The 21,090-nt window shown below is 49.7% G+C and overlaps 1 protein-coding gene across 2 annotated transcripts in view; it reads left to right on the top strand.

Moving 5' to 3' along the window:
- LOC149341701 (uncharacterized) overlaps window positions 1-20,480 on the top strand; it is a 70,446-nt gene extending 49,966 nt beyond the window's left edge. The window contains exons 4-8 of one of the 2 annotated variants that reach the window (XM_089543868.1): window positions 4,762-5,157; window positions 6,515-6,935; window positions 7,477-7,793; window positions 13,421-14,251; window positions 19,659-20,480. In XM_089543868.1, the coding sequence (XP_089399994.1) occupies window positions 4,762-5,157; window positions 6,515-6,935; window positions 7,477-7,793; window positions 13,421-14,251; window positions 19,659-19,878 (2,185 nt within the window). In that variant the 3' untranslated portion in view covers window positions 19,879-20,480. Of the gene's footprint in view, window positions 1-4,761; window positions 5,158-6,514; window positions 6,936-7,476; window positions 7,794-13,417; window positions 14,252-19,658 lie in introns of both variants that reach the window. The other variant, XM_089543867.1, reaches the window with a different exon arrangement.
- The last annotated feature ends 610 nt before the right edge of the window (window positions 20,481-21,090 follow it).

Raw genomic sequence — 21,090 nt, 5'->3', positions numbered from 1 at the left:
CTCCCGGGTTTGCTCCACATTCGGGTGGGACTGGAAACAAACTCAACACCAATACAAACAACGAAAACAACCGTGACCTTGAACATGGAGACGCAGAGAAAGCAGCACTTAAGCGCGAACTAGAACTTGCTCGCGTTAAACAGAATGAGTTGGAACGCCAAATTGCGGAACTCAGAAAGATAGTTCAAGACCTAAAATCCAACTGCCACCCGCTGTCGAACGCTACACAAACGAACTCCTCGCTGCAGATGAGCGATGAGGAACGCTCAAAATTCAAAGCGGAAATACAACAGATGATGAAACAAATGATGCAACAGACGATGCATCAGGTACAAGGACAACTAGCAGAGCTACGGAGTGCCTTCCGCAAACAAAAACACACAGAGAACATTAAGGAAAAGGCCTACAACCGCCCTGCGTTAGCAGCTCTCGCCAATCCATCTACATCCCAGGGAACGGGCAATTGCACAAGCTCAAGAACCTAAATCATGGCTAACACGAACCACAGCAAACAAGACATCTTAGACATATGGCAATGGAACTGCAGAGGCTATCGCAAGAAACAAGGCCTCATCAAACAATTCATTCAGACGCATCTAACACCACCTGACGTTATCGCACTTCAAGAAACGGGCGCGACACCCACTCTCACGGGATACACATGATACGACAGCCACATGACGGGAAAGACAGCCATCTTAGTGAGCAAGGCAGTCATAGCCATCAATCACGACAGCATACCCGACACTGACATTGAGGATGTGATTGTAGAGATCGTACCGAAAAAGAAAAGGAAAGGGGGAAGTGTATTCATCGTCAACGTGTACAGCCCCCCGAAGCAAAGAAAAGCAAAATTTTTTGAACTTTTTCACGGTGTCCACAGACTAGCAAAAAACAACACGCTAATCATCTTGGGGGATTTCAACGCCATGGACAAGAGCTGGGGGTACCAAAAGGCCACCATTAAAGGCAAAACGCTAGCCGAGGTTGCAGATAACTTCAACTGCAAGCTACTCACGGACCCAGCAACCCCTACCAGAATTGGAAATAGCGTCAGCATCGACACCTGCCCCGACCTCACATTCGTAAGAGGACTCGGACAAACACAATGGGAGAACCTATTGGAAAATTTAGGCAGCGACCACTACATACTCAAGACGCAAGTAACCTCAGACAGGCTGAGACGCCAGTTGGGCGCGGCAAAAATAACGGACTGGAATGCGTTCCGCGAAGCATGCGACAGCAACCTTACCGAGAATGGCATACAGTCGTTAGAGGAATGGGGAAGCATCCTAAGGGATACGCAAGACAAGTACACCAAAACCATAAACCGAACAGCGGAAACACCCGAGGTGGACGGTCGGCTGCTCAAGCTTTGGGATGCTAGGCGCAGTCTCACCAGGAGATGGAAAAAACAAAAACATAACAGGAAACTCAAGCTTAAAATCGCCGAAATTACAACGAAAGCAGAGCAATACGCCACACAGCTGGCAAAACAAAATTGGCAACAATTCAGCGACTCTCTTAGTGGGACGCTAAGCACGACACGGACTTGGCGTATCCTTAGAGCGCTCCTCGATCCGACTAAGACAAAAGCTGAAAACAATAAATCCATATACCGGTTCATTCACCAGTTCGAGGGCACTGACTCGGAACTCCTCGACAGATTGCGCGCCAAATGCTTTGGCAGCACGAACCCGCCGGCCTATACAGGGGAGTACCGGGGAGACGATAACGCTAATTTGGACAGACCCATCACACGAGAAGAGGTCTACGCGGCCATGCGAAACACCACCAGAAATACGGCCGCGGGAGCGGATAAAATAAACAACGCACTCATCCGCAACCTCAGCGATGCGCTGGTCGCTGAACTGACAGACTTCCTCAACAAACATTGGGAAGCTGAAACTGTCCCCGAGGAGTGGAAACATGCTGAAGTGGTGATGATACCCAAGCCAGGCAAGAAACTGCAGATAGAAAACCTCAGGCCGATCTCGCTTACGTCATGCCTGGGAAAACTATACGAGCGAGTGGTAACGCAGAGACTTCAAAACTACATGGAAGACAACGAACAGATCCCTCACAGCATGTTCGGCTTTAGAGCAAAATTATCAGCTCAAGACGTACTCCTCCAATTATATGAAGGTGTACTTCGGAACGTTCCTCGGGACGGAGAAAACGTGATAATGGCCCTAGACATCAAAGGGGCTTTTGACAATGTGAGCCACGAAGCAATCCTTACGGGCCTGGACAACCTGAACTGCGGGCGCAGGATTCACAGCTTCGTCAAAGCATTTCTGTCCAACAGAACTGCAACCATCGGTATAGGAGAACTTCGGTCCGAGAAGTTTCGAACGCCTAACAAGGGAACACCTCAAGGGTCGGTCATTTCACCCACGTTATTCAACGTGGCCATGATCGGACTGGCGAAGCAACTAAAAGAAATTGACGACATCCACCATGCCATTTATGCCGACGACATCACATAATGGACTAACACTGGCTCACTCGGCGAGAAAGAGGATAGGCTACAAGAAGCGGCCACCTGAGTTGAAAACTATGTCAAAGCAAGAGGGCTAGCATGCTCGACCGAAAAATCTGAGCTCTTACGGGTTTGGAGAGGAAAACGGAACCGAACAGTCCCTACCAGTAAAGAACTTCGACTACAAGTTTACCTCGAAGGAGAACCAATACCAGAGAAGACACTCATACGGGTACTAGGGATGTGGATACAGTCAAATCAACGCTGTACACACACCCTTGCGCTATTAAAGGCATCTACACTCCAAGTGGCCCGCATGATTACGCGCATCTCACACAGACGTCATGGCATGCGAGAAGAAGACACACTCAAGCTGGTCAGGAGCCTAGTGGTCAGCCGGGCGACATACAGTCTCCCGTACTACAATCATATCAAAAGTGAAATACAACAGGCGGACGCGATTTTACGCAAAGCGTATAAAACCGCGCTTCGACTACCCCATAACACCTCAACTGAAAAGCTCTTAGCCTTGGGACTGCACAACACGTTTGAGGAATTACGGGAAGCGCAGCATGTTGCCCAAATGCGCAGACTACAGCAGACCCCCACAGGCAGAGTTCTTTTAAAGAAACTGGGCTACACTGAACAAATTCGAGAAATATTGAGAACTAAAACGATCCCCGATGAGTACCGCAGCACGCTCAGGGTGGCACCAATACCAAGAAACATGGACCCGAACCTCCACAAAGACCGAAGAGAGGCAAGGGCCGACCGCTTACAGAAAACACACGCATCCCAGGATACAACAGTGTTTGTCGACGCTGCCACATATGCCATGACTAGGGGACAAGGCATCAACAACGCAGTGGCAACTGTAGTCAACTCGGAATTACACGAGATTACCAGCGCCTCCCTGCAAGACTGCACGATAGCTGAGGCTGAAGAAGCGGCCGTCGCTCTAGCGGCAGCGGAGGGCTATCGGACTGGGCGGTCACTGACAATTCTTACTGATTCACAAGCAGCCTGCCGCAACTATCTTTGCGGCAGAGTCGGTCACAGAGCGCTCCGCATACTCCGCTCTGTAGACTGCAAGACGCAACAAACACATGCAAAACCACACAAGCCGATCAAACATAAGATCATCTGGGTACCGGGGCACACGGGGGTGGCAGGAAACCAAGAGGCAGACAGGATAGCTCGAGGATATACTAACTACCGAGCATCCAACGTCAACGACCTTGAGGAATCCCTGCCAGTACCTCAGGAATACTCGGCTATACTCAACAACTACAAAGGCAGCAGGATGCGGTACCCACCACCGCACAAATCTTTAAACAAAGAAGAGGCTGTCACATGGAGACAACTTCAAACGGGGTCATATCCAAATCTAAACACACTAAGTAAAATTCACCCCACACTTTACGCACACAATTGTCCGTGGTGCCATGAAAAACCTACACTGTATCACATCACATGGGCATGTCAAAAAGTCGACATCATGCCAGTTATACAAAACCCAAGTGTGGAGCAATGGGAGGGTCTGCTCTCCAGCGACTGCCGCGATGACCAGATCAGTTTGATACGGCGAGCTCAGCTGACGGCAGCATCCAGCGGAGCCCTGGAATAGGGGCAACCGACCGTTGCGGATGGACTCATCTGACCACATACAAAAACCTTGTGCTAGAGCCGAATAAAGTTATCCTATCCTATCCTATCCTATCCTATCCTATCCTATCCTATCCTATCCTATCCTATCCTATCCTATCCTATCCTATCAGGTTGCTTTTCCCGAACAACATCTCGCGACCAATCATTAATTTAACTGCCATCTGCCACAGTGAACAAGTTGTGATGATGTCGCCAGTCACGTGGACCACCTGCTTCTCTGGGGATTTATCGCTCACGCCGGCACCGCCGCCGCCGAAGACGGCGACGCGGGGTTCTCCGCTGAAAGGGGCCCTTAACCCTATCGCGTTAAAACGCCTGTACAACGTGCGTTGTAAGTGCACGTTACAGAATCACACGTATTCGATATTTATCCGGAGCCATCCACTACGGCCATCCTCATAGTGCGGCATCGGGGCATTGAACCCCACACGCCATGCAATACCATTTATCTTTAGGCTGTACGATACTCTGCGCGAAGTGCAAAACCAACGAGGACTAACTAACACTTCGTGCTCACTTTTACTTTTGCCGCCAAGGCAGACCATGAACTCCGTGTCGCGTTTTCTTCACCGGTGCTGACCTCACACGTGTGCTCCGGCTGCTTTCCGCAGGCACCCGCAAGCGACCTCGGTGCCCGAGCAGGCGACCATCGAGTGGTTGAAGCGCGCCTCCGACTTAGCGCGTCCGCAGCCCTCGGACGGTTCGCCAACCACTTCTGGGCGGCTGGTAGCGGTCATGGCTGCCGCGTGTATGTCGCGCGACAGGGTAGACATGCGCGAGGAGACGGACAAAGTGAGATGGTTCATGCGCTCGCTTGGACTCGCGTTTCCCGACACGCGGAGGCTGCTTAAGAGAGCCGACTACCCGGGGATGGTGCGCACGTTCGCCGTACTGGCCGTCCACTGGCGGCTGTCGCTCTGGTTTGACCTGGAGCTCGTGTCGTCGCCACGAGGACCGGGACGCACAATCTACATGACACCATCAAGGCTGGCCTACCCTTTCGCCCGGTGAGTCTTACAGTAAGCTGCATTACACACGGGAAGCTTAGTTGCAGTCAGTAGGAGCACTGAGAGGGCGGGTACCTCCTTTATGCACTTTTGTAGGGGGTGTGTGGGTATTCTAAAATTTCAAATAGCGAATCGAATATAATCCTATTAGATTATTCGAACGAATGAAATAGTGCGTTTAAAATTCTTCAGAATGAATGGAATATTCTTAACTTTTCGAGCAATGTTCGAATAGTTGGCACAAGGTCAGAATAAGGCCCGCCATTTTGTTTTTTCGACGACTGTTTGAAAAACAGGGACCATTCCAACGCTACTTACCATCCTGCCCTTGTCAGTATGCGTGGGATGAAGGGCTCAATACCGCCTCGCGGTAGTACACTCAGGTAGTAGTGTTCATAATGATCACAGACACCACGGCAGGGTTCAGGCAAGCTCATCAAATCCCGCCTTGATTCCCGATCTCGTAGGCCATGGCTCATAGCTAGCTGTCGTCAGTATCATGTCCTGATATGCGGCTCTTGTTTATTCTATTCCGTCACTAGTAAACAAAAGGTAATTTACCTATGTATAACTCGACGGCAATTGAGTTAATATACTGACGTCGTGTTGCGACCTATTGGTGTTGAGTGTTATAGCAGCTGAAGCTTTAAAGCCATAAGTTATAGCAGCGCACTGCAGCGCCGTCGCAGGCATTTTAAGTTTTATAACGACTGCTCGTTTTGCAGAAATGTCCGCACAAGTAGTGAATATTAGTACAAGTATTCGATTCGTATTTGATTCGATTTGGAAAATTTACTATCCGCACACCGCTACACTTTTGCCGTCACGGCCAACCCATTTCTCCTCGTTTGCTTTCGTTCGTATGACAAACTGGCACATGACTACCTTTGTATAATGCTGCTGCATCGCAAGTGCGCTGAAGGGGGCCGCTTTATCGCGAGGCTGCCAGTGGTCATGCAATGTTTTCGCGGCGTTGACTGTCTGGCAGCCCTTACTCTTATTTTCTTTTTCTTCTAATCTCATTTTTCTCTCATTCTCAGCAACTGGCGCTCGCAACTGGCGCTCATTCGGCGACGATGCCACGAAAGCTGTTCTCTCGATACGAACCGAATTACACTTCTGGCCTACGGAACAGGCATCGCGCCGCAGTAGTACAGCTAGCCGCTTCACCGACAGACTGGGGGAGCGGATGATCTGCACACGGATGAGAGATTCGATGTCGCAGATTCACGCGACGTTACATTCGCGGTACAGGGCTACTTTTCTCTTCGTCTTGTGGTTCCACATTTAAGGACACAAGACGCACTGCGCAGACCTCTTCGCTCTGCATTTTTGCTGTGCCTTTTCGCGCACGCAGGTTGCACTTCAGGATTGCGGGCGAACCCGTGCTCGACAGCTACTCTCGGCTCGTGTCCTCCACGGTGTTCGGCGACGAGGCTTGGCAGGGTGGTCTGATGGAGCGAAGCAGCGATGTCCACTCGAGTATCGTGGGCAGTCTGAGCGAGGCGGTAGTGGGTGCCTCGCTTCTGTCGGCGAAGCCATGGCTGGGCGATGTGAAAGGCCTGGCCGGTTTCGTGCACCAACTGGGTCCGGAAGACTGGCTCCACGCTCTCCAGTCGGCCTTAGGGGCTGAGGGAACGAGCGCTGCCTCTGCGACCATCAAATTGGACCACAGGGTCTACGTGAGCGACGTTGCTCTCTTGAGCACTGTTGAGTCTCTCTTCTGGAACCATTCTGCCGCAGATATTGCGGCCCACACCAGCTGGTGGGTTGCCCAGGTGGGTGCGACGACGTGAGCGTCTCATAACATCAGACGTATGCGCCGCGTAGGGCTATAGACACGAAGCAATTCGAACCACATTATTCAAAATTTGAAACACCGAATAAGAATTTGCTCAATTTCGCGCATGTAATATCGAACTCATCGCCTGGCAGGGCATATTCTACTTTGAATGCAAAAAGCTGAGGAGATTTTCGAGAAGTTTTGATAAGCTTAGTGACCTTGAGACTGCTCTTACGTTCAGATTTTAACGATTATCTATAGCCGTTCAGTCTGGGCAATGCCTTGTGCTTCTGAGCGGATATTGTTTATCTTCGCACACCACGGAACAATATTTCAGACGGTGTTAACGGGAAGTTTTAATGTTCGTGCACATTTTCCTGTTCCGAAGCATTGCAAATGACCAAAACGAAAGTGTGGAATATTAAGCAATATTTAAAGACCACCTTCACTGTAATTCGAGCTTTTGCGCATGTCGATTATATACGACACCGTGGTTGTGCATAACAGAAATGCATCGCTACGCAATTTCGCCGCAGATTCTCGCTCCCCTGGCGTCCGAGGCAGTGTTCGGTGCCGTGCGCACCGTCGAGTTCTTCGGCGCCCTGGCGCAGGCGCTCATGTGCGCCATGCAGGTCGAGTCGGTCTACAACGTGCTGCTCGCCGTGCTGGAGCGCGAGCGCCTGGAGGCGGACGCACGGGCTACGCTCGCGCACCTCTTCGAGCGACTGCAAGGAGTGGCGCTGAGGAAGGCCGTCTCTTCGTCGAAGATCGGGGGTGCCGCTCTGACGGCATTGGTCTCAATCGCTACGAGCGGGCAGACAGTCCTGTGGCCAGAGGCCAGCGGAAACAGCAGGTCGGTGAATTGATGCAGTGGCGTAGATGGCAGTTCTGCAGGGTAGGGGGCCGGCTTGTCGGGGCGCGTTTACAAACCACAGGACACAAATCGGGTGACATCAGCATCGTTGGTGGCTTCTACTATGCAACGCAGACGGCATGTACTTGAAGCCTGCCATAATGCACGCGCTTTGCAGGACAGCGCTGCAGAGCACTGCATTAGCTTTATAATGCTAGATATTATAATTCCAGATATAATGCCAGATTTGACGATGTATCCACTTGTCCTTGGAGTGTCGCGCGCATTCGCATATGTTGCCGGCCGGATCACCGGCGCGCAGGCGCTCACTCGCCGAGCGTGCGGCTAATCGGTGCGCCACCGCGCGATCGCTGCAGCTGGACCATTCGGAGCCCCGCACGCATGCGCACATTTGGCCAGTCGGATCGCGGGCGGCCAGTCGGTGTGCCGATGCGTTACCGATACTAAGGCTCTCGTTGTGTCATTTGTGGGGTTTTAATTGGGAAAATAAATATGTTTTCTCCGTTTAACCGCGGCTGACACAGTTCAAGACTACCGGACCCCACACCGTGGTCACGTACGCTACCGAGCGCACGCCGACCACCACGGGCCTTGCTCTGAGGGAACAAAGGAACGACACACTGGCTGACACAAACAGGCATTTATTGTTACAACAACAATAACGCCAGCTAGCAACAAAATACGCCGACGAATCGAGGACGTCCTGCTCACCAGCACGGTTACGAGCGAATGTTTACCCACGCTAGGGCAAGGGATACTCCGCGGCCGCACAGGCCTAGATGCGGGGGAACGTTCCTCCCCACGAGGCTTCGCGCCAGCCGGCGAATAGCGGAGCGTCGCGCAGGAACGTCAGCACGCTTCCCCGGTACCGAGTAGAAGAGGACCGTCTCCCCCGCGCGCGCGCAGCAAACACGCCGTCCGTGGCGCTCGTGTCGCTGCGACGCCAGCGCCCTCCCCTGTTGGTTAAAGTAACACAACTAAGGAGGGTGCATTGCGGGGAAGCGAACAACCGAGGACGAGTTGAGGGTGCACTGCGGGGAAGCGAACCACAGGGGACGAGTAAATCGCGTCCCCACACATTGAATAAACCGTCGACGTGCAGACGTCTAGTGCGGCCGATAGCAGCGAAGCAGGAAGATGCGAGGCAACGGTGCCTACAAAGGATGCGGGAAGCCACCCGAAACAGTGTTGGTGCTGTACTACCTTTCAACGACAACTCAAAGGACAAGAGATTATAGTGGTAATAACGGGGCATTTCAACGTGGACATCACAAACGCAGAAAACCAGTGGTTCCCATAATACACGAAGCAGGACTTTAATGTGGCACCAAAGGAAACAAGCTTAGTGTTTTGGCAGTAGGGGCAACATTTATTTGGAAATTACCAGGCGGGCGCTTGCGAGGCCGCGTCCAGTAAGACCAGTAGCCAAGATGCGTTCTCCGTGAGCGCGCTTGCCACCACCCTTCCCCGTTTCCGCGAGCCCAAGTGTTGGCGCTACAGTGTCAACAACATATGACAGCATCAACGTCCAAGTCTTTACTATGGGAGCCGAGTTAAGGATTTAAACACATCTTCTACATCAACTTGCACAGACTGTTAGTCTCATTATTACGAACCAAATATGAAGACATAAACAACGTCAAGAATACGGGTGAATAAATTTCACTCCAAATCAATAAATTGCACCGTTGTATTCTTAGCGAGTTGTGTCGATTGTGTCATGAGTATCATGACGAATGCTCACGCGCTCACGAAACCAGCGTAGCGGTTTCTTACACAACCTTACACAAGTCAGGCCTTAATGTATCATAAAATACTTGTTGAAATAATGTAGCGTTGCTGCGACGGAAGGATGAAACACACTAGTGACACGTTACTAACGCTTCTTTCAACCTTCCTCGCCACTTTCACTCTCGTTGCTGTCTGATGGCCTCACTTCATCAACGCACATCCACAGATGGTCATCTTCCATGCCGTTAAAAATGTCGATCACCTTAAAGTTCTTGGAGATCATGTCGGCCGACAACTAAGACTGCACGTGCTTTCAAATCTATGTACAGACTTGTGGAAGAGTTGCCCTCTTGAGTCGCCCAGTCGGCGTCATTTCATGGCTGCCCTCAGTCGTGCACTTGGCGCCGGATCGGCGAAATGTCACTTTGAATGGGTGCCAAGCTGCAGCGACAATGATGATGGATAGCGGAAAAGCTGCTCGCACGATCCAATAGCGCAATGCGTTGTGAAGGTTGTTAGGTTCCGCAATAAGTGGATCGTCCGATCATTAATGAAAATAAGAATTGGACGAACTACTCGCTTCCAGCAGCACGTTTAGCAACTGTTGGACCACGTAGGCCCCACGAGGCGACGGCATGAAACACGTAGAGGCAGCCCGTCGAACATCTCTTTTCTTTGTATCAGCGTCTGCAAGCTTGTAGACTGCCACACCGACAGTTGACGTCGACTACCGGCTGGAGCTTCCCAAGAAACCGAGAACCTATTCGGCGAATTCGGGATTTTACACAAAATAATGCTCTCGACGACTGGTCGCGAGAGACTGCTCAGGAAGAGCAATCTGGGTCTCACAAGCCTGTGCCTCAGAAGCAATTACAGCACCTGCCATCGCAGGTCTGTGCCGCATCGCTTAACCGCGGCACCGCTTCGCTAAGAGTGGTATGAGGACTCCCAACTGTCTATAAATGCAAAGAAGGGAATGATCAATTCTGGATATAAGGGCGTAAGAGGTGGCTGTAGCTCAGCTAAATCTGCAACACGCTGAGTTTTGCGGAAAACCTGTTTTCCCCCTTCGTTTTCGACGCGGCCGATCATTTTCATCATCGTGCGTCAGGACAGCACCGGCTGGGCGAGAAGAAAATCTCCCTCATGGGCGAAGCGGGAGCAGCCACCGGAGCGGCACCTCGAAGGTTACGCGGAACTCTGCGGAGCCGGTGAGAGCATGGAGGAAGGAATGATGAGAGTCTCTTCGGGGTCCGGCCAGCTTCACAAGCGGTTGCAGCCGTACGCTCTCGTCACCTTCCACGCCAGGCGTACGGAGATCCGTCGTGCCTTGCCGCTGGCCTTCTGGTTCCAGGCAGCAAAACGAGCGCAGCAAACGCGCGCTCTCCTCACCTCCCCTGGTAATTCCCGGGGATGACTTCGCTACAAGAATGCTGCGCGCACGGGAAAACCCGGCCGCCATTGCCGGCGCGTACAAACTTTCGCCGCTGATACCTCCGAAGTCGCGCCCCTGCCCCAGCCGGTGAGTCGGAAGCCCTTCTTACGTAGCCTTCTATTTCTGAGGAATGCCTCGTTGGTGTTCTGTAGCCAGCTGGCCCGCTCTGTGTATTAATTGCAAGTGTAATAAATAACATATGAGTGTTCAAGCTTTGTCGTCCCTCTCTTTGTTCCCGCGAGCCCGAACCCCTCCGCGGTTAGTGAGCGGAAACGCTGCATCCGTGGAGTGGGAGTGCGAGGCGGAAGGCTGTCTCCCATAATTTCCATAGTTTCCAACATGATACAACGGTTCAACCAAGCATTCAAGGGCACTAACCCATTATCGCTATCACGACAACTTCCATCCGTGAACAACGAACGGATCTGATCACCTGAACCGAAGTGAAAACCGACGTGCTGGCGCACCTAATTCGCATTTGGCCTAACAACGCATATCGAGCGTCAGTTTTAGTGCGAAAACACTTCTAGCCGCAATCCCCGGGTTTTGGCGGGGTTGTCTGTGTGACGCCTCTGAGTAGCAAGTGTAACTGGCTCACTGGGTTAGTGGACATCTCAATCCCACTGTGAGTAGGCGGTGGCGTACACCTACAAATTGACGCAGTTATGCGCCTTTCCTTTTCTCAAAACCCTTGAAAACTTTAGGCTCCGTTGATTCTGAAAAAAGGAAAGGCGCATAACTGCCTCCCTGGGTCAGTGGACTCCTCAGTCACGCTTTTAGGTACATGGCGGTTGTGTCCACCTGCAAAAAACCGTGCTTTGGCGTAATATTTCATGCTTAGCAGTGCTAAACCGCCAGCCAATCTGTCCTTTTCACCTGCTGTATAGTTAGTTTATTCAACTATATTTATGAGGAAAAACTAAAGCGCCTTGGTTAGTTAAGCATTACTCGTGGTATTTGGTACCCTTTTAGCTCAAGTCCTGAGCCGCAACACAATCAGTATGCCCAGTTTGCAATCTGTGCGGCTGCAGGCAGTACTTATTAGTTCTAAAATTTTTGATTATGGAACGAGTGAATGGAAAAAACTTTATTGAACGAAAGAGTAGAGTGGTTGTCAGTAGGGAATGTCTAGACCATGCAGGTCTCGTTCCGCATAGGCCCATATTAGACGGCCTTGACTTGAGAGTCTCGATAACACCGCGTTTGAACTGCATGTTTTGGGTCTTGTCTGTCGAATACAACTGCACAAAATGTTTTTGTTTAAGCCATTTAAACTGATTTCTCATTTTCATCATTATCTGACGGTAGTGTCACATCTGGTACATCGTATGGCAGTAATTTCGCGTGACGAATCGTAGCCGGTGGCTAAGGTACTACCTAATATTGACGTCACATCATCACTTAGCAAGCAACACCCATTTGTGTATAGTACACATGTTTAAGTGCATAGATCTGAGGCCAAGGTCTTTGGGTGCCTTAAAATAATGAACCTGCGGCAAAATATGACCTGCGCGTAAAGTCTCTGTGCAGATGAGCCGGAAGTTAGGCAGCAGGCTTTCTGAAAGCTCTCCTTTAAGTGTTTGAAGTTGAGGTACCACACTGTAGCTTCACACGAAAGGGGTTACATGCAAAATTTCGATGGAAGCGAGACACAAAAACATGCATATGTGCTATTAGCGCACATCAAAGAACTCCAGGCGGTGTAAAAAATCTCGAGCACTCCTCTACGGTGTTCCATGAGTACTTTTGCGAGGTTCAACCTCACATACGTCGTGAACGTAGGCAACTTGAATCGAGCGTGCCTGCTGTCGTCGGAGCTTAGCCTGCCATTGAAACCGATCAATTCAAATTAGTGAAACTATCTCGAACTAGTGCGTCTTTGAATTATAAAGCAAGGGTCAGATGGCAGTCAGCGTTAGTGCTCTCGGGTGGACGAAATCTCCGGACATATGGGTGCTGTGTTACAAATGGCTTGCGCCCTGAACGTGGTTGCGAAATTTTAACTCGACGTCTTTGGTAAGTCCGGCTATAGTTTCGGGCAGAACCGGCCGATTCGAAAGCTCAGCGCTTGGCAGTCGGTTGTCTTAGCCGGAGAATGACTGAAATGTGAGCACAGAGACGCCAGTTCTCGTCTGTAGTCGCGGCGTCGAGGACCGCTTCGTTAGCGTCATGTGAAATCTTATTGGAGCATACAAGGGCGCTGTCTAACGTTATTTGCATGCTTTGCCAACTTAGCCATACCTAAATGATTGCGATGAAACATGAGGCATTCACAGTCAGTTCGACAATTCGTCGTTATTTCTCGGGATTAAGTAGAATAAGGGAGCCGTTGGGAATGGCCTCTGTGTTGTAGATGGCCGACGTGGAATTGAATAGAAGGCAGAACAATCGACATCTGTTACCGTTCCATATTCTGACCCTCGCGCTCTTGCCGCAGTAGCGAGGAGGACCTGGTGCGGGCGCTGTACGGCAACGTTTCCGCGAACCATTCCAACGAGGTTTTCTTCGAGCTCTGGCTGGGCAGCCGCCGGGAGCTGCACCGCTCGCTGGGCACGGCGGCCCGCGACAACACCACCCGCGTGTTCCGCGCCGACCACTTCGGCATGGCGTCGCACGACCCTATCAGGCACATGGTCTCCCTCTGGACAGCAGTGCTGGCGTCGCCTTTCTACGCCGAGGACGGTACGGCCGCCATGCTCTACGGAGGTGTCGGATTCCTCTTCGCCAGAGAGCTGTTCCGGATGGCCGGCGCGGCGGCCGCGATCTCCAGACCCGGTGACAGCGACATTACCGAGACCTCATCGACGGCGAGTCCCTCGACGTCGTCCACAGGACACGACGATAACAATGCGTCCATGGAGACCACTACCGGCGGAGCTGACGGCAACGACAGCGTCGACAGATGGTGGAGCAGTCGCTGGATCGCGTCTTGGCCGTGGGACAGCGGCAACTCGTATGCGGAGGCTAGCACCGGTGAAGCTGTCGACAGCGATAGTGTAGGCAGCTCACGGACGAGTCCCTGGACCTCGTACTGGCAGCACGTCTACGACAGCAGCACGTCTACGGGGTCTGCTTCTGGTGAGCCCAACGGCAACGACAGCGCAGTCAGTCCATGGACGAGATCATGGACCGCCGGCGGGGCCTCCGGGAGACGAGGATTTGACAATTCGTTAACGTGGCCATTACTAACTGCGGCGTGCCACGAGGAGGGTGTGTTTCCAGACCTTCCGGCGCTCGAGACGACTTACACGACCTACCTCCAGTATCGCAGGTACAGAGCGTTGCCCACAAGGCTTTTTAGGCTGTAAGGGTGCAGAGAAGCATATCTCTTGGCTGGAAGTAGAAATTTGACATTCATCGTGCGCGATTTCGGCAGGTTTACATTGTCTGTGTGTGCACTGCATGGTGCTTATGGGCTTGTTTGTGATTGTTGCATTAATTGTTCTCCTGCTTGAGGTATAATACTATTTCCTCTTGGACAAGCAGCCGATGGTTTCCTTCGCTTGACGATGGTGTAATCCGTGTTTTGCCGAGACTGCGTCAACTGTGCGAGCGCCTGGATGGCACCTTCCTGACTCCGTACAAATGCAGTGAGAAAAAGACTTAGTAAGCAACAATGAGGTTGAAACCCTAAAGTCCAAAATTTTACTGTAGAAATACTTTGTGTGAAAACACTGCTCTTCCTTATAGCTGAATGTAAAAAAAGTAGACACTCAGCATTCTATGCATTACTTTTAGCCAATTTCATGCAGTCCTGCTGCACTTTTTCCAAGTTGGAGGTAGCAACGTTAAATTGCCAACAGCTAACAGGATGCGCGCGCTTTGTCCGCAATGAACGTAGTTCGTGCCACGAAAGACAACCTGAGGCTGCTTCTTGCTGCGCAGACTAGCACACTGGGGCACAGTGCCGGCGCAAAGGTTCCATATTGTTTTGCCTGGGCCAAGCAGTGAGGACATGCTGCAGTTTTCTTGGTCAGTTAAGGACAAAAACTGGCAACACCGACGAGTTCTTCAGCTTCAACAAGATGATGGCCGGCAGTGGTGCCAATTCAGCTTGATATCAGCTACACGTACAAGGTAGCGCGGGATTTTGCATCTACATCACCAAGATGTCGAGGTTGTCGAAAATTGCCTTTAGGATGTCAAATCGGGGATGAATAAAACAAAACGAGGCTCACTGCACTGGTGGGTGACTTCAGTGCGAGACTAGAAAAGTTAGGTAAGCAAATAGCACAAAGCAACGACTGTACAAGAAATAACCGAAGAATCGGGAATGCTTTCGTCCTGAAAGGTGAGGATAGGAAGCAGAGATGGAAGAGCTAGATTCGAGAAACTAAAAATAAAAGCTAGTTCACAATGTGTGCCCGTTCAAGCATTGTGCAGGAGTGTTAAGCACGTAGAGATGTTGCGGCCATATGAGGATGATGTCTGCAATTAGCCTAGATTGGAAAAAGGAGGGGGAGAATGGCAAGGGAGAAGCAGATAAACCGGTCAGCACAGTCAGAAGAGCGCCGCATTTCAGGACCACTGTATTCTAAGAGGATTAGCCTAACGCGGATTCTATGAATCAACTTTCCAATCTAGCTAAGAGGTTGACAATCGATGTAAGATGTAGGGTAGTTAAGTAATACAGAAGCTATCTCAGTAAACGAAAGATCGCAAGAAACTACAAAGCATGAAACACTAGCCACTCCTCAGAGGAGGTCGACTTATCAGAATTATCGAAATAATCGGCTGATAATCGACAAAAGGAAGAATATCAGGAAGGGGGTGCAGCAAGCACTGCAACCCACAGTATATCAGAATGGAGCAAATGGGGATTTGGGCATTGAAATTAGCCGAAAGAAGGCAAAAAGAGGCAAAAAACAATGTCATTGCGTACTTGGATAACGGAGGAACACTATATTGATTTGAAGAATAGGTAAAATATTCATGGCTGTAATAGCAGAAATAGAGGCGCACGAAAAAATAGGAATTCGGGCTTGAAAAGAGCTTAGTAAAGAAGAAAGGAAAACTGACAGATGGAGGTCAAATGACTGCAGATGTGTCGAAAGGCGGTGTCTATATTGGGGTAGCAAAGCTTGCAGCCCGGTATGCGTATTCGCCAACTGCAGCCTGTACAACCACAAGGCTTGAAACCACGGTGAATTGATCACGGCGACTGAAGATTCTCACAACGGCTTACCTAAAAGGGATAATAAATCCTCTTAAACGGCGTTATATGCCATTAATCATCACGATTTGCGACCTAAAAGGGAAACATTGGAAAAAATGAAAATAAAACAATAAAATTACAGTACAGAGAGCCGAGTCGAACGGCCGACCTTCCATACGCAAAACGTGCCTCTAATCCACTGCGCCATAGCGGCGATGTCAAGCCGTCGTTCTGAATGAATATTTATAACCAGCCTTAATGTGGTTGCTACCTGCTGGTGGGCGGCGCTGTCATCGCTGGCTGTACCGGCTGCATTTGGCGAACACGCGCCCGGTATATATAATTTACAACTTGATCTCAAGGGTACCAGAAGCATACAAGAATACTGGCGCAACGCTAAATCATAGGAACAGTAATGTCGAACGAATGAAAAAAACCTGAGAACGATTAGGTTGCTGTTGGTGACTTTCAAAATATTTACTCAGATAAATGCTAATAGAAACAAAGTGGCATTATATTTCTATTAATTAACGAAACAAGCTGTTTGATAACAGTGCAACAACGCTATATTCGTGCAGTCAATGGGGTTATATAGCTACGCACATAATTAACCAATACCCATACATATACTAGTCATAAATTGCGAAAAAGCATGTGATTCAGTGAAAACATGAGCTGTCGAGCACGCATGGAGTATCCAGAACTTTCATGAAGCGCTTGAGCATGTGCCAGGAAAAACTCACCGGAACATTACAGAGGCAATGTATCTCCCGCACAGGGAAAATGCGACACCAATTAGGTTGTCAGGAAGGAAGACACAATCTCCTCGTCGTTTTTCTTTCACTTTCAAGAGAGTAACCATAAGTTACGGCAGAAAATATTATACATTAATAAAAAAATTACCGACGATTACGTTACTTCCTAATGCGAAATTTGAGCGCAGCAAATAAGCTGTTTCACCTTTTCGATAGATTGAGGCAAAGAAATCGAGCAACACATGTATGCGCTATCACAGAATTTTTTTTTTATTTTTCACACGTATTCGCAATTTCGGCTCGGGCGGTGCACATATACAGATCCGCCGCCACCGATCTGGCTCTCTGATTGCCATCGCACAGGGGTTGCATTGGAGGAGGAGCGAAGAAAGGAATTAAGTTCGAGCCGGCGCTTTGACAACCGGAGACTCGCAGGAAGAGGGGGGAGGGGGGCGGCGTGTACACCCAGCGGCAAACGATGGGGGCAGAAGCGCGCGCATCAAGCGGACAACACGATAAAGGGAGGAGGGAAGAGATAGCAGCGACTGACTGATGCCGCTGACGCCGATAGCGCTGGGGGGATGAAAGGGGGGCGGAGCTGGTTACGAGGCCGACGCCGACGACGACGCGAAACCCAGGAACGGACGCCAAAGAGCTGCGCTCTAAAAAATGGAGTAGAATTACGTTGATGAATAGGCTTCCTCGATAGTGGTCTTTAACAGTCGATGATTCATGATGGTGGCCACTTCAGAGAGGTCGTTCCAATCACGGGAAATTGAGAGAAAGAATTGTGCATTTTGGCGGGAAATGTGCGGAGAACAGTTCGTCGATGGTCAGCCAGGGCATCAGAGTGACTGCAAGACAATGAAAGGGTATTAAAAGGAGAGCAGCGAATCAGATGAGCGGATGAGGTTAAGAAATTGGCTCTGGTAGAGTAACAGCGGCTGTCGCTATACACGGTTTATTGGAGGTCATTGGGAGGGGCCTTCGTCCCAAAGTGGACGACACCCCATTAATGACGATGATGCTGCATGCATAGGAAAAAACCTTACCCCACTGGGTTAAGAGTCACATGTCACATGGGCAACGTTCGGCGTAGTGAAGCGAAAAGCTTCACTACACTAGTCAACACCGCGCTTCGCGTGAGCCGGCGTATGCCGCGGAGCACGAGTAACGTCACGCACGGCGCACGCTACTGCGCATGTACGCCGCCGCTTGTCCTCCTCGCCACCGTTTGACCTTTCGCCGCAGCCGTGCGCAGTGCGCATTCGAAAGGGTTGTATATAAGGCGCGCTTGCCCATAGAACAGGCGCTCGCTGCCGCGCGCTATGCGTCATTGTTTGACGTTCGCCGCAAGCGCGTGTTTATCGCGGAGGCCGGCTGGAAAGCAATAGCTTCTGCCAGGCGGTGGATTGATAAAAGGCGGGAAGCGCTTTCTCTTGTTCTAGCCGAGACTGGGCGAATGACGCAGCGTGATTTTACTACACAAGGCATACGTATAGCATAACAATAAGTTAAACCGTAAGCATAAATATAGGCTAAATCATAAGCATAACCATAAGCTAAACCGTAAGCATATCCATAGGCTAAATAATAAAGCATAACCATAAGCTAAACCATAAGCATCACCGCAGCTTTTCGCTTCGAGATATCCAGGCTTAACCTTAGCTAAGCCCCAGCCAATTTTTTGCATTTCAATTCAGTATGCGAATGCATTTGCGCGTGGAAGAGTCCGGAAGACCAACGCTGGAAAATGACGGAGATATGAAACTTTGCAATCCTATATTTTTTCGTCACAGCTTTTTGCAAACGGTCTAACGCTGCAAATAGTGCAGTATTTATAAATAACGCCCTTTTCCCTGCCAAATATCGCTTAAAAACGGCGGGGAGGGGGGGGGGGGTGCTTTTATTCTGCGAGCTGAAATGTCGAAAAAAAGTTTGAAGCGGCGAAAGCGAAACAAAAAAGGAGGCAGGTGGTACAAACACTTCATCCGGTACGACTGAGCTTCAAAATAAAACAAAACGCACTCTTCAGCATGGTTTCTGTGCTGTCGAGTGTAGTCAACCACTTTTGTCTAAGACGCGTACGCATAGCTGTATTTGCGTTGCGGCTCGTAATGTTGTCCAAAGAGAGCACAACCAGTGTTCACTTTAATAAACACTGGTTGTGGGCAGTGAACACTGGAACTAGCACATTTAGCGGGCAGTCCAACCGTGCGCAACAAGTTGATACAGTCAGTAACATGGCAGATTGAAAAGAGAAATTCTTTGTGACAAGGCGTGGTTCTACTGGTTCTCGCATTCCTCGCAAAACTTTTTCTCATCTGTTCATGCCAAGGGTGGGGTACAGTAGTAGTCATGGCATACAACAGACGGCGCTTTAGCATTGCAAACTTTCCTCGGCGTTCAATAAGGGCACTTTCTAGCATTCTATATCTTCAGAAGCCGACTGCGTGCCAAAAGAGTGGGGCATGTTATTCGCGCGAGAGAAACAATTTCAGCTTTTGACAGCCAAATTAGGGGGTGCGTTCACTATGCGAGCCCATGAATTACGCGAGTAAATGCGGTACCTTATTTATACAGTGTGACATCAGGTACCGAAACAGAAGTGAAGAATACCAGCTTGGTTCAGTTCGGTAACTTAATTCACCAACCTGCACAGTTTTTGCAGCATATTGGCGGCAAATGAAAGAGAAGCTAGGGTGCTACTGAAGCTCTTCTGAATAGCGTTTTTTCGTCAAGTGTTCTTTACGAAGTGTTCTTTACAGGGAGGGATACGACGCGCCGCTCATGGACCTGGATAGCTACACACCCGAACAGGTGTTCTTCATGACCGTGTGCCACTCTTCTTGCCGGGTTGGAAGCGACAAAAACATCACGTCTGAGGCCTGCACCGTCGCCATGAAGAACTTCAAACCCTTCGCCCTTGCATTCGGATGTCCCCAGGGATCTCCCATGAACCCTATCGAACGCTGCGAGATCTTCTGAACTCCATGCGCCTAATGATCTCATTGCTGCGATATTGCGTCCTATTATGCACTTTTTATGCATTCTGCTGCATGCATCTTTTTTCATCCGATAACGTATTTTCCGGTATGATCTGGGACACGGGTCCATCGTGATGTTCTTTTTCTACATTTGCTAACTTTGTACAACCCGACTGTTTAGAACGACTTATTGGCTTAGTGGTTACAGTTTCTCTTAGTGGGGCTCAAAAATTAACACCTCGAATATCGAAGGCCTTTTTCACAGACAGTGCGAACAAGCCGCCAGCATAATGATTCCAGAATCTGCCTGAGACGAAAAATGCCTAAGGCTGATTTGGTTGTTGGCTACCGGTGGTGTCAAGCCCTGCGTTAAATAGACCGGAATTTTCTTATTGAACGTGTACATGCCATTCTTCTCACTAAAAGGGTTTAATTGCGCACGCAGGAAGGAAGGCTTCAGCAGCTTTTAGCGCTTTCCCTGCTTCTGCTGATGCTCACCGCGTTGGACAGTCCGCACCTAACGTGATGTGAAAGAACTTTCTCACTTTGACGCGTCTTGCGTCTTTATGTTTGCTAAAGCGTCGCTCTGGATGGCTTGATAAGGACCACGTCGAGTACTTTCGACTATATTTCGAACTTAACTTACTTTTTTTTGTGGGCAGCTTAATAACTGTCTTCACTTCACACTTGGATAAATTAGAATTTCAATTAAATCGGCATTTAGAGATGGGTACGTCCAGGCATTTGTAAAGATTCTTTCGCAGCTTTCAGTGAAATAAGAAAAGAAACTTGTCCACCTGTTAGTCTGCTTGTAACTTCCTGATGTACAAGAGAGCTTGCAGATTCCGCTCAGTTTCAAACCAAATCAAATCAATTTATTTTGCCACCTAGACATTTCCACATGGAGGGGAGCTGCAAAAAAAAAAAAAAATCTGCCCATTGACAGTTTGACTGGCCCGCAGCACCCAGTTTGGCACAGCGGCAGCATCAGTTACCAGCCCACAGACATGTAAAAAGAAAGATAACTCATGTACACCACAGCATTACAATACAATAAGGTCAGTCACCAGTGGAAACTTCAAGCGAAAACAATCATATTTAAATAGTATTGCAAACAGAACAAAAAAAAGGAAAAAAGGAAAACGCAGACGCACACGCTCACCAGGAAAACATTCAAGTGTCACAAATAAAAAAAAATTGTGTATTCATGGAT

This window comes from Amblyomma mixtum, chromosome 5, assembly GCF_055824585.1.
Source record: "Amblyomma mixtum isolate Tamu chromosome 5, ASM5582458v1, whole genome shotgun sequence".
Classification (NCBI taxonomy): Eukaryota; Metazoa; Arthropoda; class Arachnida; order Ixodida; family Ixodidae; genus Amblyomma; species Amblyomma mixtum.
Note: the sequence above shows the minus strand (reverse complement) of the source record. Positions and strands in the feature narration are given on the sequence as shown.